At 46.5% G+C, this 25621-nt stretch overlaps 2 protein-coding genes and 1 long non-coding RNA gene across 3 annotated transcripts; all 3 read right to left on the bottom strand.

The window, feature by feature from the left end:
* Positions 1–8216: 8216 nt before the first annotated feature.
* On the bottom strand, positions 8217–16598 carry LOC309520639 (protein S100-A4-like). The gene is made up of 3 exons (XM_082202638.1): positions 16459–16598; positions 10288–10447; positions 8217–8579 (listed from the first exon to the last, which is right to left on the bottom strand). The coding sequence occupies exons 1-3, from the start codon at positions 16530–16532 to the stop codon at positions 8415–8417; spliced, it is 399 nt and encodes a 132-aa protein (XP_082058764.1). The 5' UTR covers positions 16533–16598; the 3' UTR covers positions 8217–8414.
* Positions 14665–15340, bottom strand: LOC309520770. Its single transcript, XR_014214396.1, has 3 exons — positions 15321–15340; positions 15090–15174; positions 14665–15018 (listed from the first exon to the last, which is right to left on the bottom strand). It is a non-coding gene; the product is annotated as an uncharacterized lncRNA (long non-coding RNA).
* A 300-nt stretch (positions 16599–16898) lies between the features above and the next one.
* LOC309520655 (protein S100-A3-like) lies at positions 16899–23192 on the bottom strand. Its single transcript, XM_082202659.1, has 3 exons — positions 23022–23192; positions 20539–20709; positions 16899–18029 (listed from the first exon to the last, which is right to left on the bottom strand). The coding sequence occupies exons 2-3, from the start codon at positions 20683–20685 to the stop codon at positions 17865–17867; spliced, it is 312 nt and encodes a 103-aa protein (XP_082058785.1). The 5' UTR covers positions 20686–20709; positions 23022–23192; the 3' UTR covers positions 16899–17864.
* Between the last annotated feature and the right edge of the window lie 2429 nt (positions 23193–25621).

Here is a 25621-nt window from a genome sequence, read left to right as displayed (position 1 = left end):
ACAAATGTCAGTAAAGATTATTCTCTAATTGAACATGTTAATTTTGCCATCTCAGCCAGATCCAATCATTTTACCAGCTACTCTTCTATAGTGGGTGGGGCAGTTAACAACTCTTAAAGGTAAAGGTAAAGGTACCCCTGACCACTAGGTCCAGTCGTGACCAACTCTGGGGTTGCGGTGTTCATCTCGCTTTATTGGCCGAGGGAGCCGGCGTACAGCTTCCGGATCATGTGGTCAGCATGACTAAGCCGCTACTGGCAAACCAGAGCAGTGCATGGAAACACCGTTTACCTTCCCGCCGGAGCGGTACCTATTTATCTACTTGCACTGGTGTGCTTCCGAACTGCTAGGTTGGCAGGAGCAGGGACCGAGCAACGGGAGCTCACCCGTTCGAACCGCCGACCTTCTGATCGGCAAGTTCTAGGCTCTATGGTTTAACCCACACCGCCAACTGAGTCCCATTAACAACTCTTGCTTGAGCCTAAATTAGGATTCTCTTGGCCTTATCAATGTTCTGCCTGAAGGTGGTCAGCTTTTAATTTTAGGAGGGCTCCTGCGCCTTTAATGCAGGGAGAATTCAGTTTCCTTGGAATGAAAGCAAGAGAGAGACAGGCGGGTGGCAGAAAGAGGAATAAGCGGTGGTTTCACCCAGTGTTGCAGACCACAACGAGAGAACTTCCGTCGTGTCTTAAACACAAGCAGATTTTTAATTTTTTTTTTTGTGGTGTGCTACTTTGCAATCCGTGAGGGCTGAGTCACAATAAATTCTGTTTGCCTTCGAGGTGTCATGAATGGAGGAGAACTGCATGCTGCAGCCGAGGGCCACATTCCTTTCTGAGCAACATTTGGAGGGCCATAGGCCCCCCCCTCCAAAAAAATAACCCCCACACAGCTAACTTACAGCTGGTTCTCAGCTTCTCTCTGCTCCGTCGATTTCAAAGCAGAGAGGGCGTTTATTCTTTGGGCGAAAGGCATAATTTGAAAGGCGTAATTATCTTGCAATGTTATTACCAACAGTTGAAAGAAAAATACACATTGGCAGCTGCAGCTGCCTGTTTGTGGGAAGGAGCAGGTTTTACGCTGCCTTGCCACCCCCCCAGGCACATGTTCACACTAGGGACTAGAAACTTCCTCCCACCTGAGCCTTCAGAGATTACACTTCCCAATAATCCCGGGGAGGAACTGTGAGGCACGACAAGTCTTGCATCCTTCATTATTATTATAATATGATTTCTTACATTCATGTACCACCTTTTCATCCAAGGAGCTCCAGGTCCCCCCCCCCACTCCTCATTTTATCCTCACAACAACCCTGTGAGGTAGGTTAGGCCCCAAGGTCACCCAATGAGGTCCATGGCTGAGTGGGGATTCGAACCCCAGTCTCCCAGGTCCTAGCCCATGCTGGCTCTCAGTCACGCTCTCTTAAAAGCGCATGTGGGGATCTGAACTCAATGGCTCTGTATCCCCAGCCACTGGCTTTCCCTCCCCACGAGTAACAGGCCCAATGGTCTTCCCGGCTGGGACAGTTGCCCCTGGCAACATCAGTCTCCCTCCCTTCTGTTCAGCCAGGTGTAGCAAACAGGATGCAGGGGACAGGTGGGGAATCTGTTGCTAAGCAACAAGAGGCCAGGGACCTCTCAGTGGGATGACGGGACTAGGAGAGATGCTGGAGTTCTGGCTGTGTGTGTGTGTATCTTTTTTTATTCTGAAGTTCAGCGTGCCTGCCTTCATCCTTAAAATCTGCAGAGAATGGAGCTGGTTTTCAGCTGTTTTCTTGGAGGCTGAACAATAAACCTCTTTGTGTACAAAATACACAGAGAGATCAGGAGAGAGGGATGGAAGTTAAGGGGAGGTAAGGGAGAAAAACCGGCCCTTCGGCCCTTCAGGGTGGGGCAGGGTTGGGTTTGGAAAGGGACCCTGCAAAGGCAACAATTTTGAATCCTTTACTGGGGATTGAACGAGATCTACACCCAGTATAGGCCTGACCAGCCACTTTGTTCTGCAGAACAGAGCTGTGCATTCACTTCACTCCACACTTGCAAGGAATCCGTCCTTCAGGGTGGCAGGACCTAATCTCTGGAACTCCCTGTCCCTTGATATTAGCAGGCGCCTTCACTGTTTCTGATGCCTGTCTAAAGACTGAGTTGCTTTCAGCAGGCCTAACCAGACGTGTAATTTGGACCGGTAATTATATTTTATAATGTTTGTTTTTTTCAGAGCTGCTGATTTTGCTTATCTTTGGATCCATTTTGGGTTAGCTTCCTCTTACTGTTAGCTAAGCTCAGTTGCCAGTTCTAGCAGCCAAGCCCTTTTGATATTCTTACAGAGCCTCCATATCCAGGCACAGTCTATCTTGTTCCCTAGTTCTTAGGGGCATTTTGGCCACTGTGAGAAGAGGATGCTGGAAAATGATGGGCCATCGGCCTGTTCAAGAACTGGGCTTTTCTGATGTTCTTAATTGTCTCCGCCAGTCCTTCTGGCACGCTGACATTCTCCCCAAGCCATATTGATAAGAAGGACCAGAAACTGTTTTTATACGCAACAACAGCGGCGAGGCTATTGCTGGCCCAGGTGTGGAAACAGCAACAATTGCCAACAGTAGAAGAGTGGCAGTACAAGGTTATGGAGTACGCAGAAACAGCCAAACTAACAGCAAAAAATCGACATCAGGGTGATGAAACATATCAAAAAGAATGGGGAAAATTTATGTTATATATAGAGAAGATGATGTGAAATAGGGAAACCAGTAGAACTGAAATAAACCTCATAACGGGAAAATACAAAGAAATTTAATGGTCAATAATATCAAAATGAATTAAAAATGTATATTATGACCAAGGTTGAACAGTATTTGTAAATGAATACAGACAGACATCAAGGATTGTATATATAGAAAGATTTATTTGTTTGTGGACATTTCATGGACAAAAATTAAAGAACAACTATATACAAAATGGATAAAGACAATGCGAAAAGATAAAGACAACACAAAAAAGATGGAAGAAGGAAGGAGGGAAGTCAGCTCTTGAGAGCAAGAATAAATGTAAAATGCAATATAATATGTGTATGTATTGTTGTTTAGTCGTGTCCGACTCTTCGTGACCCCATGGACCAGAGCACAGCAGGCACTCCTGTCTTCCACTGCCTCCCGCAGTTTGGTCAAACTCATGTTGGTAGCTTCAAGAACACTGTACAACCATCTCGTCCTCTGTCTTCCCCTTCTCCTTGTGCCCTCCATCTTTCACAACATCAGGGTCTTTTCCAGGGAGTCTTCTCTTCTCATGAGGTGGCCAAGGTATTGGAGCCTTAGCTTCAGGATCTGTCCTTCCAGTGAGCACTCAGGGCTGATTTCCTTCAGAATGAACAGGTTTGATCTTCTTGCAGTCCATGGGACTCTCAAGAGTCTCCTCCAGGACCATAATTCAAAAGCATCAATTCTTTGGCGATCAGCCTTCTTTATGGTCCAGCTCTCACTTCCATACATCACTACTGGGAAAACCATAGCTTTAACTATACGGACCTTTGTTGGCAAGGTGATGTCTCTGCTTTTAAAGATGCTGTCTATGTATGTGTGTGTATAGTATGTAATTGTAAAAAAACCAATAAAGATCATCTTTAAAAAAAGAAAGAAAGACATTCTCCCCATGCCACGCCAGCCACCCCTCCAGGCCCCGGATGCCAGTCTGCCCACCACAAAGATACTTCTCCTGTTTGACAAGAGCCGGCTGGGAATAAGCCCTGGGTGGCTGGCGGAGTCCCGTCTGGGCTCGCAGGCCTGAGGGGAGCAGCGGTGGGGCAGGCGGGGAGCTATGGTGGCTCGAGAACGCCTGTGCTCAGCAGAAACCTTTGCATCCCGTTGAAAATGCAGCCCTGGCAGTTTCATTCAAAGGCAAAACTCTCTACGGTGCTCAGCGTGAGCTAGACAGGGCTGGGGCTCAATTGGTAGCCGGAAAATCAGGCCACGTGACTGGAAGTTTCTACTCTTTCACATCTTTTACAACGAGAGAGGGTGGCTGCTATGGGCAGGGTTGGGGTATATGGCCCTCTATTTATTTATTTTTTCAAAAAAAAATATTGGTTTTACAAGTTTATAACAAATATAACATACAAAAAATAAAAAATGAAAACAAGAAAAATAAAGAAAAAAGAACATATAAATAAACACTTAATCCTTCTAAGATCCAATTTAGTTTTCATTGTTAACTGACTTCCTCAACGCCCCCAACTGAATTCCATTGTATCCCCTTGTAGCAGTTTTCCAATATCTTCTTTCTAACAAAATTTACTTTTTCAGATTTCTTTCTTTACTTCTTTTCATAGTTTCTCCCATAATGTTTTACAATTTAGTCATATTCTATTCCTAAGCCAAATTGATAAATTCAAGTAGCTTTTACATATCTTATATTACAATATTTAGCTAAATAATCTTTGAATTTCTTCCATTGGGGTGTATGGCCCTCTAGGCCGCTCTGTCTGGCCCTTGTAACTTTCCCAAGCCACGCCCCTTAAACACAGGCCACGCCCCCTCACCAGCCCTGCTTCTCACATTCTCAACATATTATCTGCATTAGCTTAATAACCACTTTTGTCTCTTTATGGCCGCTGAAAGTTCCAGAAACGATTTCCTGAAGCTGCCTACACCTGAAGCCAGCACGTCAAATGCGGCCCTCCGAGGCTCTTAGCCTGGCCCTCAGAAACCTCCCCAGGGTCACGCCCCTGTTTTGCACACTCCCCCCCCCACTAAACCCTATAAATTAATAAATGGTGGGGTTTCGTTGATTTGGGATGTGAAGGGAGAAACGCCAGCTGCAGAGGAATTCCTGGGCTAGCATCATTTTTGCACTTGGGCAAAAAAAAAAATGAGAGGCACAAATACAAGATGGGTGACACCTGGCTTGAGAGCAGTACATGTGAAAAGGATCTAGGAGTCTTGGTTGACCACAAACTTGACATGAGCCAACAGTGTGACGCGGCAGCTAAAAAAGCCAATGCAATTCTGGGCTGCATCAATAGGAGTATAGCATCTAGATCAAGGGAAGTAATAGTGCCACTGTATTCTGCTCTGGTCAGACCTCACCTGGAGTACTGTGTCCAGTTCTGGGCACCACAGTTCAAGAAGGACACTGACAAACTGGAACGTGTCCAGAGGAGGGCAACCAAAATGGTCAAAGGCCTGGAAACGATGCCTTATGAGGAACGGCTAAGGGAGCTGGGCATGTTTAGCCTGGAGAAGAGGAGGTTAAGGGGTGATATGATAGCCATGTTCAAATATATAAAAGGATGTCACATAGAGGAGGGAGAAAGGTTGTTTTCTGCTGCTCCAGTGAAGCGGACATGGAGCAATGGATCCAAACTACAAGAAAGAAGATTCCACCTAAACATTAGGAAGAACTTCCTGACAGTAAGAGCTGTTTGACAGTGGAATTTGCTGCCAAGGAGTGTGGTGGAGTCTCCTTCTTTGGAGGTCTTCAAGCAGAGGCTTGACAACCATATGTCAGGAGTGCTCTGATGGTGTTTCCTGCTTGGCAGGGGGTTGGACTCGATGGCCCTTGTGGTCTCTTCCAACTCTATGATTCTATGATTCTATGATCTGCAAAAAATAAAATAAAAAAATGACCTGCCCAAGCTAGGGCTATTAAGAAGCAATGCAGGGCCACTGAGGGCACAATGCAAGAGAACTGTTCTTCCACCATGGTCCTGAGGTGTGAGACTGGGGGGTTTGGAAGGTTGCCAAGGTAACTGGGTGTGAGGTGACAGGAAAAGAGGTGTTTTCGGAAGAAGAAGGAAGATTGGGATCCATCTTGGGCAGGCTGGCTGAAGGTTGCTTGCAGTGGTGCGGGGGACAAGCCCCTCATGAAACGGCCATGTTGTAAGATCTGGACTCCCTCCATGCAGACTGAAGGTGTAAATAGGTGAATAAACCATATTTCTTAAAGCTACACTGGTCTCTGCCGTGTCTCAGTTCTCCAAAGGAACACAGACTCTGGAAGACTGCCTGGAGCCCAGTGGGATCTTGCTATCGCTCAGCAAAGCATGGGGAGCAGTGCTGGATTTATGTATAAGCTAAATAAGCTATAGCTTAGGGCCCCACTCTCTTGGGGCCCCCAAAAAAAATTAAAGGAGAAAAAGCCCCTCAAGTATTTTGTTGGGGGCAGCAAAGAGACGTCGACCGTAGGAGTTAGGTCCTATGCCTGGAGAAACGGGGACTTCGGTAGCTGTGGGAAAGCAGGGACATTCAATCTCTGCAACTGCTTCATAGACGCAAGACCTACCGATGAGCATTCGCTGTGATCACTAGGCTTGATATCCCTGTGCAAATCCAGTTTTTTTTCTAATAAAGAGTTAACTCCCCTTGCTTTGCGTGATTTACTGCTGGCTTGATCCTGACACTGTGGTTTCCAGAAACTGATGTTCTAGGGCTGCCATATTTCAAACACTGAAATATTTTAGTTTTTGCCCAAAATTGTCGAGCTTTTTTGGCAAGGCTGCTGACTGATATGTCAAGGAAATGCTGGTTTTTCAAAATCATGGTTAGTAGCCATCAATAGCCTGCTCCATGGCTGCTCCACGCTCTTTTGCCTCTGGCATGTGGTCCCTGGAAGGCCCTTGGGCTGAAAAATAGCAGAATCATAGAATTGTAGACTTGGAAGGGACCCACAAGGGTCATCTAGTCTAACCCCGTGCAAGGCGTGAATCTCAGCTAATGAAGCTCAAGACCACCCCTCCATACATCATACACACATCACAGAAGGGGTGTAGCTCAAGACCACCACACTGATATATCATACCTACATCACAGAAAGGGTGGTCTACAGCAGAAATCTGAGTGCTTTGTTTACCTCCTGTCTGCCAGGTTACCTGTTTAATGGTCACTTGATTGGATTGCCTAGGGAGCCTGGCCAGTCTTTTGCAATGATAAATACTTAGTTCCTGAGCCAAATGTGCCCTTAAGACTGGATTTGTGAAGGAAAAGACAACGGGGAGGCTTTTCCATTTTCCTTTGACCTTGCAGAGAAAACATTTGGTCAGTTTGGTCAGTCTTCCTGTGTTGATCTATGTCCGTGCTTGGTTGGTACACTTATGAACATTTAACATATATCTAAGACCCCAAAATTCCTATCACAGCATCCAACCTCTATTTAAAAGCATCCCATGAAGGAAAGCCCACCACCTTCTGAGGTCGTCCATACCACTTGTTCCCCTGGCCCTAGAATGATGCAACGGAAACATTCATAGAATCATAGAATCTTAGAGCTGGAAGGGACCCAAGGGCCATCTAGTCCAACCCCCTGAAATGCAGGAATCTCGGCTAAAGCATCCATGGCAGATAGCCAATGAGGGCCTACGATACATAGCTCAGTTGGCTAGAGATGGTGCTGATAATGCCAAGGCTGTAGGTTTGATCCCCGTAAGGGACAGCTGTCTATTCCTGCATTGCAAGGTGATTCGACTAGAAGTGTTGAATGGTCTCTTTAAATCTGAAGGTTCATTATTGTTCCACAAGATGTGTATTTCTTTAAAGGCCAGAGCAAATAACATAATCAAGTTTTACAGCTGTGAAGCAGTATAGCAGGTGCTGTTAAGTTATGTTGATTAAGCTGTTGGGTATAGTATATAAAGAGCAGCAAGTAGCTCTCTCAGTACCCTGGTGGATGGGTCATGCTTATTGATATATTGTAAAAAGGTAAAGGGACCCCTGACCATTAGGTCCAGTCATGGCCGACTCTGGGGTTGCGGCGCTCATCTTGCTTTATTGGCCGAGGAAGCCGGCGTACAGCTTCCGGGTCATGTGGCCAGCATGACTAAGCCGCTTCTGGTGAACCAGAGCAGCGCATGGAAACGCCGTTTATCTTCCCGCAGGAGCGGTACCTATTTATCTACTTGCACTTGACGTGCTTTCAAATTTGAACCGCCGACCTTCTGATCGGCAAGCCCTAGGCTCTGTGGTTTAACCCACAGCGCCATCCGCGTCCCCTGATATATTGTAATTTAGTGTAAAAGGAGTTTTTGTTATTAAAACCTAGCAAAAGTTATTTTGCATTTCTGGAATGTGTGGTCTCCCCAGCACGCCTTCTGCAGAGCAACTAATCTGCAAAATAACAAGAAAACCCGCAGGTTCTTTCTCAACTATGTCCTTTTATGAGTCTGTGCTTCTAATCTTGCCTCCCTTCTCTCCCCTCCGAAAAGAGAAGGCAGCAGCAATGAAACAAACCCAATGAAGTTTTAAAGCAAACTTTATTGTGGAAAGAGAAAGAGGCGTGGAATAATCTCCATCACAGTGGAGCCTCCAGATCAGAGAGGCGTCGTCGATGGGGCCTTTGTGAGGGAGAAGGAGAGAACAGGCGCGAGGCTGAGCTCTCAGGTCTCCGGCCTGCACAGACACCACAATTGCCCTTGATTCTGCCCCCCCCAGATCACTTGCCCCTGGGCATCTTGTCGGGATAGCCCTGGAAGAAATCGTTGCACATCATGGCCACACAGGCCAGGAAGACGGCGTACTCTTGGAAGTCCACCTCGTTGTCCTTGTTGTTGTCTAGGTTGCTCATGATCCTCTGGAAATTCGTCTCGTCCTTCTTTTTCTGCGGGAGGGAGGTTGGATTTCATTGGTGGGGGAGGTTTAAAAAGAGATCTGGGGTTGCCACGATGCGGCCGGGAAGGAACGGGGGCTGTCCGACCCTTCTGCATTGTGCGAGAGCTTTTGTCTCACCAGCTTCGCGGGGGAAACCGGGTGTTTATTGCTGAATCGGAAAGAATGCCGATTTGCAGAAAACCCAATTGACATTCATTCCGATTCAGCAGTAAACATTGGGGGATAGTTCCCTGTTTCCCCAGCCACTCTGGGCTTCTTCTAGCCCCAGAGGCTAGGATCCAGAGAAGGTCTAACCTTTTTGCATGTGCATGTTTTTAATTATTGAGGTACCGTATTTTTCTCTCTATAAGACACACTTTCCCCCTCCTATAAAGTAAGGGGGAATGTGTGTGCGTCTTACAGAGCGAATGCAGGCGGGAGGCTCTGCTCAACACTCCCTTTAAAGAGCCCCATGGAGCATGTGCGCAGCACTCTTTAAAGGGAGTGCAGCTTTTGGGGGAGCCTTTATCCCCCTGCCCAGGAGAGGCTGTGCGCGGCTACCCCATAAGCCAGGACAGCAAGAGGCTATCCCAGAAGCCAGATCCCTCTTGCTGTTCTGGTTTATGGGATTCAGAATTTTTTTTCTTCTTGTTTTCCTCCTCCAAAAACTAGGTGCGCCTTATGGTCTGGTGCGTCTTATAGAGTGAAAAATGCGGTAAGTAGTGCCATCTGCTGCCTTGGTAAAGGGTTGCTGAAAGGCACACCTTTCAGTTACGCCTGTCTCTCTGTCTTGCTTATGTGACCTGATTCCCCATTGGGCTTTTGTATAGCCTGAACATGGATGGAGGGCGATGGACACTCATAGCCACCAGACTGCTCCAATGGCCTGGAGCGCAAGGCACACCCGTCTTCCAGTTGGGTCTTGCCCAGGGACGCGGAGCCTGTGGCTTTCCAGGCTCCAGCTCACATCAGCCCCAGCCATAATGGTCAGGGATGAAGGGAGCTGGCCATATCTGGAGGGCCGCAGTGTCCCCCACCCCTGTCCCGGACACATGTCCCAACCAATCAGGGATCACCCATTAAATGCACATGCAAAGGTGTGAAGCAGGAACGGGGAGCCTGTGGCCCTCCAGATGTGGTTGGACTTCAACTCCCATCAGCCTCAGCAGGCACTGGCTGATGGTCAGGGATGCCGGGAGTTGTGGTCCAGAAGCAACTGGAGAGCTCTGCATTAGAAGACGCAATTGAGATAGATGTCGGAAAGGCAATTGCCAGTCTAGTTCAGGGATTGGGAGTCTTTGGGCCCACTAGATGTTGCTGTATTCCAGCTCCCATCAGCCCCATCACCCATCAGTCAGTGATGATGAGAGTTGTAATCCATCTGGAGGGCCACACGTTCCCCACCCTTGTCCTGGGCACATGTCCCAACCAATCAGGGATCACCCAGAGATTCTAGTCCTCATGGTTCAGAATAAAGGGCAGTGTGTCTCCAGAGTTTCAGGAAAGGATTCTGTTGCAGCCCTACCTGGAGAAGGCAGGGATCGAACCTTCTGCGCACAAAGCAGATGTTCTACCACTGAGCTGCCCCCCTTCCCCGAAAAATAATGTAAGTTTCTAGTCCTCATGGTCCAGTAGCTCTCCAGGATTTCAGGAAGGGATTCTTCTGCAGCCTTCCCTGGAGATGTTCTCCCCCATCGAGGTTCCCTCCTTTGACTTACCCCGAGAAACCCAGGCAGCTCCTTCAAGAGCAGCTCCTTCAGTTCCGCCTTGTTCAACTTGAACTTGTCTCCTTCCTTGCCGGAGTAGTTGTGGAAAGTTGTGACCATCACCTCCAGGGCCTTCTCCAGGGGACTCGCCATTTTCGGATGCTCTCGGAACCTGGCGGTGGCAGAAGAGCGGGTTGGGAATGAGAAAGCTGGTCAGGTGGTGGACGGTGGTGGCGCTTGCCCATTGAGAATGGCTGGGCAGACAACAGGGAAGCCAATGGGAGGCGGAGCTAGAGCCAAGGAGAGGCGGAGCCAACTAATTCCACCTTTGTCCCCATCCTGCTCCTCCTCCTCTTTTCTGCAAAGGCAACCCTAAGGCTATGTTTGCACCAGATATTTAAATCACTACGATACCACTTTAAACACTCATGGCTTGCCCCAAGGAATTCTGGGAGCTGCTGATAGTTATGGGTGCTGAGCATTGGTAGGAGACCCACCCCGCCTCGCTCCCTCCAAGAACTTCAATTCCCAGAGTGGTTTGACAAGCAATCCCTTTTCTTCCCAGGGAACTCTGGGAATGGTAGTTCTGTGCCTCACATAGAGCCCCAAATGGTTGGAATTTGTCTTGCAACATAATTTATATATTGGAGGAGATTCTTGAGAGTCCCATGGACTGCAAGAAGATCAAACCTCTCCATTCTGAAGGAAATCAGCCCTGAGTGCTCACTGGAAGGACAGATCGTGAAGCTGAGGCTCTAAGACTTTGGCCACCTCATGAGAAGAGAAGACTCCCTGGAAAAGACCCTGATGCTGGGAAAGATGGAGGGCACAAGGAGAAGGGGACGACAGAGGACGAGATGGTTGGATAGTGTTCTGGAAGCTACCAGCATGAGTTTGACCAAACTGTGGGAGGCAGTGGAAGACAGGAGTGCCTGGCATGCTCTGGTCCATGGGGTCATGAAGAGTCGGACACGACTAAATGACTAAACAACATCAACAACACGGGAGTCATGTAGACATATCTCAGGGTCAATGTACTCATTTGAAGCATGGTGCAAGTGCTGTCAGTCTATCCTTCATTGACATGTCAATGCAAAGCAGCTAAGAAAGTTCTGGCTAAGACAACTGGGGATTCTCGTAAGAATCCATCGGAGGATTCCATGCAAATTTTGATCAAACGTACAGTAGTTTGGGATACAAGAGTCTGCTCAACAAGAAACAGAGCATACAAAAGCCCAGTGGCAGGAAGTGGGACTTCTTGTTATGGAAAAGAGAGGATGGAGACAAATTCTGGGAGCTGGTGGCCTAGGGTTTAAAGTAAGTGAGATCAGGTAGTGGGAGAAATTTCAAATTGCCAACACCAACTGCAGATGTCTGCTATAGATCCAAGAGCTATGAAGCAATACAACAATAAGGGTCAGAACAGGTTTAAATGGTGGTACGATTGATGCCTTTAAAGCATCACGAGGAATGAATCAAGGTTGCATTCTGGCTCCTGCTCTTTTAACGTCTATATTAACGATTTGGTGCCATATTTAGCCAACGCAAACTTCCCCGCTGCTGTAATTAGGGACAGAAAGATCTCAATAGTGATGTAAACAGATGATTTAGTGCTCCTCTCTCTTTCCTGATTGGGCGTCAAAAAATCTCTTGGAGGTGTTCAGCACATACTGTAACCAGGAAAGCCTACCATAAATTTAGATCAACAGTATGATTTTTGGCAAACATAGTCCTAGATATAATTGCTGCTTAGAAAGGGACACAGGTAGCGCTGTGGTCTAAACCACTGAGCCTCTTGGGCTTGCCGATCAGAAGGTCGGTGGTTCGAATCCCTGTGACGGAGTGAGTTCCTGTTGTTCTGCCCCAGCTCCTGCCAACTTAGCAGTTCGAAAGCACACCAGTGCAAGTAGATAAATAGGTACCACTGTGGCGGGAAGGTAAACAGTGTTTCCGTGTGCTCCGGTTTCTGTCATGGTGTCCCATTGTGCCAGAAGCGGTTTAATCCTACTGGCCACATGACCCGGAAAGCTGTCTGTGGACAAATGCCGGCTCCCTCGGCCTGAAAGTGAGATGTGTGCCGCAACCCTATGGTTGCCTTTGACTGGACTGGACTGTCCAGGGGTCCTTTACCTTTTACTTTTTTACCTTTGCTGCTTAGATCAGCAAGCTAGGGGACAAATGCGCTCATTTAGAAACCTGGATGTACTCTTAAGCGAAACCCTCTCTTGGAAGTGTCATACGGAGACAGTGAAAATCAAAGCACAGAAAACCATAGGGGCATTGATGAAGTTCTGTTGCAACGGCGGAGGGCAGGTGATTGAACCTGTCCTAAATATATTTGGTAGCAAAGTACTTACTCGAGTGCTTTATGTTGTTGAAATCTGAGGCTCTGATTTGAACTCATTAAAATTTTGTAAATGGTGCAGAATACATAATTTTGGAAGCTCTACTTTCTACCATCAGGAATATTAGCAGTTCTTCTTAGTAAAGAATCCATGTGGCCAACATTCAAAGCAAGAGCGGACTTCACTCAATCAAACTACCTTTTAAAATTGGCTCCTATACCTACTGGCCATTTTCCTGTGCTATGGAATTGGGTGATAACCAGCTCTGGAAAGCAGCTTGTCAAGATGATTTAGACTATTATTATTTCCCAGAACTGATCTCTGCTTCGATGAGAAGTAAGTGTGAACTAAGGGATTGCCTTTTCTGGATAGAATATAGAAGGAACCGCCCACAACCAATTTCCCCCTTGGTATCCGCTCTCCAGAAAAGATCATTCTAGAGCTAATTTTCTGACCACACTCTCGCCAGACAAGAAATGTTTTGGTTGAGCTGCATCTCCCAAGTGATGCCCACTGCAGTCGTGGATGGTCACTTCAACAAGATCCATCATTCAAACAGACTTTTTGGTGTGCCTCAGGTAGAAGATATCACTCATTATCTGTTAGCCTGTCCCTTGTATAGAGAGACCCAAGAGATCGCTTTCTGAAATCTTTGCACATACAAGCAAGCAGTCCCACCCTGGCAGAAATGGTTTGGTTTCTTTTGAGTGACAATAAGACCTTTGTAACATACAGAGTGGCCCTTTATGCACTGGCGGGGGGGGGGGATCAGGAAAAAGGAGTTAAAGAAAATCACTATAAATTGTTGTGGTGATTTGGAGGCTTAATCTGGAGTCAAGATGGATTTGAGTTTGTTGGTGTCTCTGGTAACCATTCTCTCTTACATCATGGAGGTTGGCAAATTGGATTTTAAAAAAGGCAAGGTAATATTAGAACTGCCGCTGTCAGAGATGCACAAGGGAAACTGTGTTTTAACGCTGAGGAAAGTCTTTTTTATATTATGGATTTTTACGTTATGGGTGTATGTTCTGTATTCTTTTATTAACGCTATTGCTTAATACAAGCCTTTGTCTAGAGCAATAAACTTATGAGGTGGATGGCATCAGAGTCTATATTTTTATTTTTCATCGCCTCCAGACTGAGGTTTGCTGGAGGGAGACCACACCCGGCTTTAGTCAACCACAGAATCTGGAGATGGTAAAAAAAGGAAAGAGGAAACTCTGAGTCATGATGAAAGAATCGGTAGTAGAATTTGGTGGCAAAGTCAGGGGAGGCTTGAGTAAAACAGATGGGAGGGGGGAAACGCCAGAAAGGGATCTGTACTTATTGGGGTGGAGGTGATACGTCTGTCCCCTAAACTGATGGTTCTTCCTCTTGATCCCAGATGAGTTTAGTTGCAGTCAATCGCTGGTTTTGGAGGGCAGGAGTTGAGGAAAGCACATTGTGTGCATGTTCTGGCACACCTTTTAGAGTTAAGTGTCAAGAGGCCAGTCCTCATGACTAGGGGGTTCTACCTGGAGGGAGGGGCCATTTTCGGGATGAGAAAATCAGCCCATTTCAGTTTCCCTCAGTTCCTTATTTTGCCAACTTTAAGTTCAGCACTCCACATTTCCACATCAGCTTTCTGCCTTGATCCCCGATTAAAAACCCTTTTAAAAAAGCTTTAAGAATTGACCCCTGAGCTTGCTTCCCCCTCATGAAAATTCGTCAGCAACTTAGTGCAATATTTCCCCCAATAGACACATCCTTGGAAGTAATTTTGCCTAATATAATACATTCTATTTTCACAGATTAACACATTTTAAGGCACACATTCCCCTAATCTATGCCTTTTTTTGGGGGGGGGCGTACACATTACTTGGCTGGAGAACCGCCTAGCAAAATTCAAAGAAGTTCGAATTTCCAAAGGTTGGCTGTTTTGGTGCTATTTTGGAGAGAGTGGGGTATATAGGTTTGTTTGCCTTTAAATACAAACTGAGCTGAATCTTCCCTCCCCTTCACTACTTAGCTGATTGTGATCCACAAGGAGAAAAGTCGCTTCGTGATCAGCTGAATGCGCAGTCTGAGATAGGGCAGGATAGACACAAACAGGATTGCGCTGAGAATTGCGCACACAAACCCCTGAGGTCCCATCTGTACTGAGCATTTGAAGCACCCTTCTTTATTTAAGTAGTCCCCCCCCCACAAAAATCTTGGGGTGCTGAAAGTTCTTAGGTGACACCCCCCAAAAATTCTCCACACAGAGCCCCAATTTCCAGAGTCTATCCATCTCTCTCCCTGTGAAACTGGCAATTGCAGCTCTGCGAGGGGAATATTTGCTGTCACATACAGAGACACACTCCTCATTTGAAATGAAAGGTGAGGACCAGCTACCAGGTTCCAAAAGAATCAGTGCCTTCTAGTTGTCCAGAATCTGATCATGAGTTGTGGAAGGGGGTGGGAACAATGCCTCCTACTTTAAAAAGCCACACCCTTTAGCCACTGGGAAACTGAGCATGCACAGAATGCTATATTTGGTAGGAAAGTCCTGTTATACAGTCGTACCTCCCATGTTCTGGCTCCCAAACGATCGAAAACTGGAAGTGAATGTTCCGGTTTTGGAATGTTTTTTTGGAAGCCGAACATCCGACGGGGCTTCTGTGTCTTCCAATTAGCTGCCGGAGCTTCCTGCAGCCGACCAGAAGCCGCGCTTTGGTTTACGAACGTTTCGGAAGTCGAACGGACTTCCGGAACGGATTCCGTTTGACTTCCTAGGTACGACTGTATAGATAGATGAATAGACAGACAGGCAGATAGATACCTAGGCAGCCACACCCTTTATTCACTGAGCATGTGCAGAGTGCTGCTTGGGAATGGGGAGAGAAAGCCCTGCCTGCTATAAAAATCAAACCCACAGCCATTAGCTGCTGGGAACCTGAGTGCATGGAGAGTTTGGCCCTTTCTGTTTGCTGAATAACAGCCCTTTGCAAGCATATTGGATTGCGTAGGAATCAGGGGCGTCTTGTAGAGTCGCTGTTCTGCTCTCTGTCGCTACCTGTGGTAAGACTGGCTGAAGGGAGTGGACGGACACGACGCCCATTTCCTCAGCGACTGCTAGCACATTGCCGCCGTGCATGACACACACTGGAGGAACAAATTGCACCTCTGCAAAATAGGTCCGCTTTGGATGAAAACAGTCATTCTTACATCTATCGAATACCGGTGTAACACTGAAGAATATCTGGGGACTGGAAGCTCCTTTCCAGGGCTGGTAGCTTTAAGATCTGGGCAAGATTTCTTGTGTGTGGGCGAGATCCCACGTCAAGACTCATGCTCCGAAATGGACATATTGAAATCAATGGACTTACGTAACATTGAGTTGCAGCCGGTGTCACTCCTCTTCACAGCAGACCCACAGAAATTAATCAGCATGGGGTTGTATCCAACCACATTCTGCTCAGGGCCATTGCAATGAACAAACCTACGTTCGTGTCGATTAACTTCAGTGGGTCTACTCTGAGTAGGGCTACCACTGACTACAGCTCAACGGCGAATTTTGGGCCCCTTAACTTCACCGCGTCTGCTCTAAGTAGAATTTAGTTGGGTAACCACCCTAAAAAAAACCACTGATTCCTGTGGGTCTACTCTAAGTAGGGCATATTTGGCTACTACTCCCAAGCCACAAGGAAGTTCTGCACTTCTGAAACTGCACCTGGACTCTGGTCAGTCATGCCAGCCTCTGCACAACATCAGGCTGAAACTGATGGCCTCAGGAAGACAGCATCATCCTTGTTCTATTTAATCTAATTTTTTTTTAGAAAATCAGACTATGCATGTAAAAATAACAAACAAGACTTACCACAGCAACCAAACACCGAAGCGATCGAGGAGGCTACAGGGCAGGATATGAGGGCTTGTGACAACTCGAGCCATATTTAAAGCCTCGGCAAATCCGCCCTTTTATTTCGGTTGCGAAAAGTGTACACCCACCGGGTTCAGAAAGAGACCAATAAGGATCTCCCCAGGGTGTGTTTTTTTTTGGGGGGGGGGAGGCTGGTGAGGATGCGAAGGCCTTTGTGATTGCTGCCTCGCCCCTCTCTTTTGCACTCATCCCCGCAGCCCTCTCTCCAAATTCCCAGACCGATTCTTTCCATCTGTCTGGCAAAGAACAGCCTTGAAATGCCAGCTTTGGAAAGGCCAGCGTAGAAGTTCCAGAAAACAGGAGCGGGAGGGGAGGCAAGGCTGGGAAGTCGGAAGAAGGGAAAAGAATAAGCAATGGGAAATGATGACAAATGCATCTTTAATGCACCAGGTCCGCTGGTAAAATTATTTTTATTCTTGGTAGTCGAGCCTGCCCTGTGGAACGCAGTCCCATCAAATGTCAAGGAAATAAACATCTGTCTGACTTTTAGAAGACATCTGAAGGCAGGGAGGGTTTTGTTTTAATGTTTGAGGTTATGCGTTTTAATATTTTGCTGGAAGCTGCACAGAGTGACTGGGGCATCTAGTCTGCTATAGAAATAATAAAATAAAACAAAACTGTTATTGTTGTTATTGTTATTATATAAATGTCCAAGACTGATAAGTCTGAAAGTATCTAGTAGTCTCTCCTGACACATTAACTTCCACTCTCACAGCTCAGTTTTTGGAGACAGTTCAAGACAGCAATCACCCATGATCCTTGGTATATACAGTGGTACCTTGGTTTATGAACAGCCCTGTTAATGAACTATTCAGTTTACGAACTCTGCAAAACCGGAAGTAGTGTTCTGGTTTGCGAACTTTACCTCAGTCTAAGAATGGAAGCCGAAGGTGGAAGAGCACTGGCAGCGGGAGGCTTCATTAGGGAAAGCGTGCCTTGGTTTAAGAACAGTTTCAGTTTAAGAACAGACTTCCAGAATGGATTAAGTTCATAAACCGAGGTACCACTGTATAACATTTCTATGACATTTTACACTTCTAACTTTGAGGCTGTTTCCCTCAAAGGTATGAGATGCTAAGGATTTGTAGCTCCATTGCATTGTTGCTACTTTTCGTTTTATCCTTTCAGAAGCCATTTTTTCTTGTTCTAGTTCTCCATTTTTTAAGGCTCAAAACTGCTTTCTTGACTTAAGTAACAAAATGAAATAAAGACATAGTTGATGAGAAAGAAGACTTGTCTCGAGATTTCAGAGACGGACACGGGGACTTCCTGGCACGGTTTTTCCAACCGGGGTGAGGAACTTGCTTTGCAACCTTTGGTGAGTTGGGGAGCCATCTTGGTTTTCATAGCAGTCGGGGCTGGACCGGAGGGCTGTCCCGGAAGAAGTCATGGAAGAAGGTGCAGGCCGCCGCGATGAAGCGGATGTACTCTTCAAAGTCCACTTGGTTGTCCTTGTTTGTATCCAGCAATGCCATCAACTCTTCGAAAGCACCGTCTTTTATTTGAAGCTAGGAAAGGAAAAGAAATGAATGGTTGAGAAATGATCGGGGACTGAGGGTCCCTTTCAGAATTATCAGCCTAATCATCACCGTCAGTGAATGAGGCATCATTAAAGAATTGTTATTATTGTAATATCACCCCTATATACATAGAAATGTAAGTTTGTCATCATGCTGAAATTCAGGTGGCCGCCAACTGCAGCATGACGCATAGCGGGCAGGCAGGAGGGTGAGGAAGCAATGCAGTCCAGATGAGATGTTTGTGGTTTAGAAAGGAGGAGGAGCTTGGGGAGAACTGTGGGAGGATATGCAAAGGGGTGGGCGAGGTGTAAAGGAAAGGGGGCTAGTCAGATGTGGGGGAATGGTGGTTGGCAAAAAGGCAGGTGGGTTGGCAAGCAGCCTCAGCAGCCCCAGCAGCCCCAGCAGCCCCTAGTTGTTGCTATTGTTAGTCTCGACCAATGGGCCCTTTAAGAATTATCATCATGGTACAACAACAACGGGATGCGGGTGGCGCTGTGGGTTAAACCACAGAGCCTAGGACTTAGAATCATAGAATCATAGAATCATAGAGTTGGAAGAGACCCCAAGGGCCATCGAGTCCAACCCCCTGCCAAGCAGGAAACACCATCAGAGCACTCCTGACAGATGGTTGTCAAGCCTCTGCTTGAAGACCTCCAAAGAAGGAGACTCCACCACACTCCTTGGCAGCAAATTCCACTGTCAAACAGCTCTTACTGTCAGGAAGTTCTTCCTCATGTTTAGGTGGAATCTTCTTTCTTGTAGTTTGGATCCATTGCTTCGTGTCCGCTTCTCTGGAGCAGCAGAAAACAACCTTTCTCCCTCCTCTATGTGACATCCTTTTATATATTTGAACATGGCTATCATATCACCCCTTAACCTCCTCTTCTCCAGGCTAAACATGCCCAGCTCCCTTAGCCGTTCCTCATAAGGCATCGTTTCCAGGCCTTTGACCATTTTGGTCGCCCTCCTCTGGACACGTTCCAGTTTGTCAGTGTCCTTCTTGAATTGTGGTGCCCAGAACTGGACACAGTACTCCAGGTGAGGTCTGACCAGAGCAGAATACAGTGGCACTATTACTTCCCTTGAAGTATTACTTGCTGATCAGAAGGTCAGCAGTTCGAATCCCCGCGACGGGGTGAACTCCTGTTGCTCGATCCCTGCTCCTGCCCACTTAGCAGTTCGAAAGCACGTCAAAGTGCAAGTAGATAAATAGGTACCGCTCCGGCGGGAAGGTAAACAGCATTTCTGTGTGCTGCTCTGGTTCGCCAGAAGCGGCTTAGTCATGCTGGCCACATGACCCGGAAGCTGTATGCCGGCTCCCTCGGCCAATAAAGCGAGATGAGCTCAGCAACCCCAGAGTCGGTCATGACTGGACCTAATGGTCAGGGGTCCCTTTACCTTTACAACAACAACAAGATGATCATAGAATCAATTGTAGACTTGGAAGCAACCATGTGGTTTATCCAACGGCCCTGTAATGCAGAGTGACTGGGGCAACCCAGCCAGATGGGCAGGGTATAATTATAATTATTCTTAACCTTACATGGGGCTCAAACCCACGACCCTGAAATTAAGAACCTCATGTTCTTATAATGAGTTGGGGGGGATGTTTAAAATGACTTTTCTAAAAAGGAATTTTAGGTGCTGAAATCCCAAGGGAGCAGAAAATACTATTTATGTAAGCGACCACGGCTATGTGGATGTTATTGGCCCAAAGATGGAAAGAAGACAAAGTCTCTACCAGAGAAGAATGGGAGATCAAGTTGATGGATTATGCCAAATTGGCAAAAATGACCGGAAGACTCAGAAATCAGGAACACCAGAATTTTAATAAGGAATGGGGAGGGGGGGAATTATAATTTATCTTAAAAACCATTGTAAACAGTTTAAAATGTTAGTAGGACTGGAATAACACTTGAAGTTTAATGGTGAATTTTGGACGTTACGGAGATGTAAAAGATTTGGGTTATCATAAAAGAGAAAGGAGGAAATGATTAACAATAGGACCTACAAAGGGGAGGAGGAAAGTCCACGAGATTCCTTGGAATCTTCTTTTTATGCTGTATGTTCGGTATGTGACTATAAAACTTTGATTTGTAAAACCAAATAAACAAATCTTAAAAACACAATCCATATCTTCTACCAGCTGAGCTATCCTGTGTGATGATGTAATGATGATTGTGATGATTGTGCTGCTGCTGCTAATAATAATAATAATAATAATAAACAACTATTTATATGCCACCTATCAACTAAGTCCCCTTTGCAGGGCTAATTTGGAAATCTACGAAACTGTCCCAGGACCCACAAAATACACATTTCACAGAAAGAATACTGGTGGCATTCAGAATCTCCCTCCAAAACAGGAAGACTTTTCATAAGGATTTTCACACACACACACATACTGCTGCAAAAATGTGGAGAATGAATCGGAACAAATTCCATCCGCAACCCATAATGCTCAGGAGACTGAGAATGGGGTTGGAAGGAGACCTACGGTTTTCAGGCTGGGAAGCTCGTTTTCCAAGAGTTCCTTCAGTTCCCCTTTGCTGAGCGTGTGTCTGTCGCCTTCCTTCCGGCAGTAGCGCTGGAATGTGCAAACCAGCCCTCCCAGGGCCTGCTCCAGAGTCTGACACTGCTCCATCGCCGGTTCTGTTGGCCAACAGCCCTGCAAGGCAAGGAGACGGGTGGATGAAGGGGCTTGTCATTGTTACGGACAAAAAGGATTAAGGACAAAACGTTTGCATCACTTCTCAAACAACGTTTCCCAAAGCCATGTAGAAATAAAAACCGTAAACAAAGGGAGGTTAGTAGTGCGTTTAATAGGCAGTCCCTGATTGGTTAGGGCATGTATCCGGGACAGGGCTGGGGACGATGGGAGTTGGAATCCAGCAACTTCTGGAAGGCCCCGGATTCTCTGCTAGGGATCTACCACAGGAATGGGGAACCTTTTCAAGTCCAAGTACCAAATTTCCTTTTTGGCAACCTTTGGCATGCCAGAGGTGGGCGGAGCCATAAGCGAAAGAAAGTGAGCAGAATAACATCAACCTACCCATATCATCCCCCTCCACCCAGGCAAGCAAGAGGATACCTTCTAGCCAGTTGAAGACACTGATGGAGGATGAAATTAATGGACTATGCGGAACTTGACAAACTAACGGGAAGGATCCGAAACCGGTGGGACCAGAAATTTACCGAAGACTGGAGTAAATTTACGGATTATTTGAAAAGTATTTGTGATGAACAGACGACGCTTGTAGGTTTGCAAGAAGTTCTGTGAGGAATAATATTAGAAATATTGTAAAAATGGAGAAGGAGAGACAATAAGTTAAGAGATGTAAAGGCAATATTAAGTTAGGAAATGCATAAGAAATGATTAAGACGGAGGATTATCAGAGGTGCTGATGGAAGTCCAATAAGAATGTATTTGTGATAAATTGTATGGTATGTTTTATAATTTTGTATGTTAAAAACCAATATATATATATATATATATATATATATATATATATATATATATATATATAAAACACTGGTGGAAGGTGGGAAGGTGTGTGTCCTAGACAGAACAGGCATGGCAAGGAGAGAAGTATGACCTGGGAAGAAACCTATGGACCAGATGGAGAGGCCTGGAGGACTGTGTTCATCTTCAGACCACCATCTATGTGATTCTCCCTTCTTGCAATTCCCAGCATATTGCCTCCAGCAGAGAAAGCAGAACATGACCATCAGGGTTAGTAGCTTCTGAGAGCCTTGTGAGCTTCCATCATTTAGTCTTCTTCCCTTTTAAAGCCATCTAGGCTGGTGGCCATCACAGCAACGTCAACCATTTGCAGGCTACATAAGGAGAGCGGTGCTTGGATCACACCAATGGCCCGTCTAGTCCAGTATCCTGTTGCGTGGCGAGTTCCCGCCCTCCCCAGTGGAAATAAAGACACATGACACAACTATTTAAGGTTAATAGGCTAAATAAAGCCACAACTTTATTGGTTACAAGTGATGAGCGGTATTGGCTTAGGCATTGGTCCTAACTGACTATATCCAACTCCAGCCCGTCCGCTTGAAGTCCGGGAAGGGTTAACCACCAGTAGGGGGAGTCCTGCTGATGCACATCAACTAGGAACTCCCCCGGGGTCATCGCTTGGGGGTGTGCCTTAGGCCCTCACTTCCATAGGCTTCAGACAGGGCCACGCCCCCTGGAATCCTTTACCAGACTACCCTTCAATATGCGGGGCAAGTGATGGCGCTTCTTCCCCTCTTCCATCTACACAACAATACCAATGCCTAACTGCCAATACCAAGAAAGTTGTGGCGATTTGCTATGAGGTAGGCGAAAACCAAGTGGCTGGTGCCAGTTTGCCAAGTGGAAAAAATTCCTACCAGGCCCCTTACTGGCGACCAACAGAGGTCCATAGCAAGGTCAGAGACGAAAACCTTAAAGGGCGGGAGGGTGGGAGCAGCTGGAGGCGGCAAAAGAAGGAGATCCCTGGCTGCGCCAATGTTAAATAGGGCAGGCCACGCCCCCCTAGCCAGCCGATTGGCTGTCCAAGGGATGACGCGGCTGGGGATTCCCTCAATTGCACGGAGGCTGAGAGCCAGCCACCGCGCACGTGGTGGGGGTGTGAAGCTCTCAACACCACCTCCTTTTAAGGCGGAAGTGGCTTTCTCACAGTGGCCACTCAAGGGAAGCCCCAAAGTGGGACTTTTGCAAAACAGCAGCTCTTCCGGTCCTGTGGTTTTCAGCCACTGGTGTTCAGAAACAGAGAACCTCAACATTGGAGGTAGACCATAGTCACCAGAGGTGGATAGACCTTTGGGTTGTTGAGTGAATCCTTGAAGACTTCTTCTTCCAGAGACTGTCTCTCCTCCCCTCTGGCTGAGCCACATTAGACATAGCAAGACACGACACCAACATGTAACAAAAGCTTCAGCAACTCTCCCCCCTCCACACACAAAAACAGGTAGCAGCATAATACCCACCGAGATCTCCCAAGTCTCAAGTTCCCTTGTTCAGGAGGAAGGCTGAGCTTCAAGTCTCCCAACCTGTCCAGAACTGCCGTCTGCTGCTCCTGTCAATGCCGCCAAGCCGTCCTGCGCCCAGACAGGCAGGCCTTGGGAACAGAGGTGACCCACCCACCAGTTGCATCACACCACCTGCTCCTGATCCACACCCTGCCTTGCTTCAGGAGAAGATATACTGCTTTTGTCTGGCACCCGCAAAGCCCCAAGCTCATTTCTCAAATCACTCTTCCACCCAGCACCTCGTTTTCTCAAAATGGTTTTCTGCCCAGGAGGTACCGGGTACATTTCCCTGCCTGCAGTTTCAAATTCCTTTGTCATTTTCAGTCTGTTTCTGCCCATCTGCACCACACATTTAAAGCAGCATCGTATGCCAATAATAATAATAATAATAATAATAATAATAATAATAATAATACATTTTTATTTATACCCCACCCTTCCCGGCCAGAGCTGGGCTCAGGGCGGCTAACACCAGTATAATTACAATAAAAACATAATTGGGGGGATGTTAAAGTAAAGGGACCCCTGACCATTAGGTCCAGTCGTGGACGACTCGGGGGTTGCAGCACTCATCTCGCTTTATTGGCCGAGGGAGCCGGCGTACAGCTTCCGGGTCATGACTAAGTCGCTTCTGGCGAACCAGAGCAGTGCACGGAAAAGACGTTTACCTTCCCGCCGGAGCCGTACCTGTTTATCGATTTGCACTTTGACGTGCTTTCGAACTGCTAGGTTGGCAGGAGCAGGGACCGAGCAACGGGAGCTCACCCCGTCATGGGGATTCGAACTGCTGACCTTCTGATTGGCAAGCCCTAGGCTCTGTAGTTTAACCCACAGCGCCACCCGCGTCCCAATGGGGGGGGGAGAGAAATTTAAAATACGGGTTAAAATACAATTTTAATAGTAGCCCGTAGATCAAAACCATAAGGGGAGGGAAACATAAGGGTCAGACTGAATCCAAACCAAAGGCCAGGTGGAACAGCTCTGCCTTGCAGGCCCTGCGGAAAGATGTCAGGTCCCGCAGGGCCCTGGTCTCTTGGGACAGAGCGTTCCACCAAGTCGGGGCCAGTACTGAAAAGGCCCTGGCCCTAGTTGAGACCAATCTAACCACCTTGCGACTTGGTACCTCCAAAGTGTGGTCATTTGTGGACCTTAAGGTCCTCTGCGGGGCATACCAGGAGAGGCGGTCCTGTAGGTACGTGGGTCCTAGGATGCACAGTGACACCTTTGCCCCAAGGAATCCTGGGGGCTGCAGTTGGTTAAGGATGCTGGAAGGTGTTTGGAGGTCCTTATTCCCTTCACTGAGCTACCATTCCCAGAGCGGTTTCAGGAGAGGAACAGGAGTGTCTCCTAAGAACTTGCAGCACCTTATTTAAACTACAGCTCCCAGAATCCTTTGGGGGAGCCGTGACTGCTTAAAGTCATATCGTAGTGCTTTAGAAATCTGGCATGGATGTGGCCCAAGACTAAGGAGGAGGAAGTATGGCGGGGGCTGGTTGAGGGCAGACTGTGGGCAGACTGTGGGCAATGCCCCGCTTTCCCTAATTGGTGAGTCTCTGCTGGACTGAGCAGGCTCACTATGACAATCACGCTGGTCAGCAGCCATGGTACAGGCTGGAAGTCCACCTATATCAGAAAAGTCTGGGCAATGCGACCGGGCTATCACTTATTTTGCCTGAATGTGTGTTTTCACTGGGGTGAATTCTGAAAGTGCTTCTGTTTTAAACACAGAGGGGGTTTTGTGCGGGTGTGTGGAGTCTTTTATTTTTTTTATTTTTTTTTATAAAGTATTTATTGCAAATTTTGAACAGAAAAAAACAAACCAACAAACATATACAATACCATCACCATACAATGAAACAAAGAAAACAAAAGAAGTTCAAAGAATAAACATAAGATAAAAAAAGAATACAACAGAATCAGTTTATCTTTAAATCATATTTTCATAATCTTTAGACTTCCTCACATCGCCCTTTCCTGCATTCTCAGTCATATAGCTATAGACAGCAATTTATTACCTTATTCCAATTCTTAATTTGTATTTCTCACATATTATGTCCCAAATTTTCAATATTTTTATCATATACTAAATTGCTTAACTTAAACATAATATTACCTCAAATTTCATCATTTTCTTAAACGTCGCTTGTTCATAAATCTTACCATTAATTTACTGATGCCATGTTGTTTTTTATCATGCATTCTCTTAGCATTCATACAACTTATAGTGTTTTTGTAGGTAGTCTTTGAATTTTTTCCAGTCCTCTTCCAGCATCTCCTCTCCCAGATCTCGAATTCTGCCAGTCATTTCCGCCAGTTCCATGTAGCCTATCAGTTGCGTCTGTCATTCTTCCAAAGTGGGCAAATCCTGTGTCTTCCAGTATTTTGCGATGAGTATCCTTGCTGCTATTTTAATTATGGAATTGCTTTTTAAAAAAATGTAAATTCTTATTGGGCTATGTATGTATGAAGAGTGGTACATAGGTACTTTAAACAAGATCCCTTGATGGTACCGTCGTCGTCGTCGTCTTCTTCTTGTTCTTCTTCTTCTTCTTCTTCTT

The sequence above is a fragment of the Podarcis vaucheri genome, assembly GCF_965113315.1.
Source record: "Podarcis vaucheri genome assembly, chromosome: 16".
NCBI lineage: Eukaryota > Metazoa > Chordata > Lepidosauria > Squamata > Lacertidae > Podarcis > Podarcis vaucheri.
Note: the sequence above shows the minus strand (reverse complement) of the source record. Positions and strands in the feature narration are given on the sequence as shown.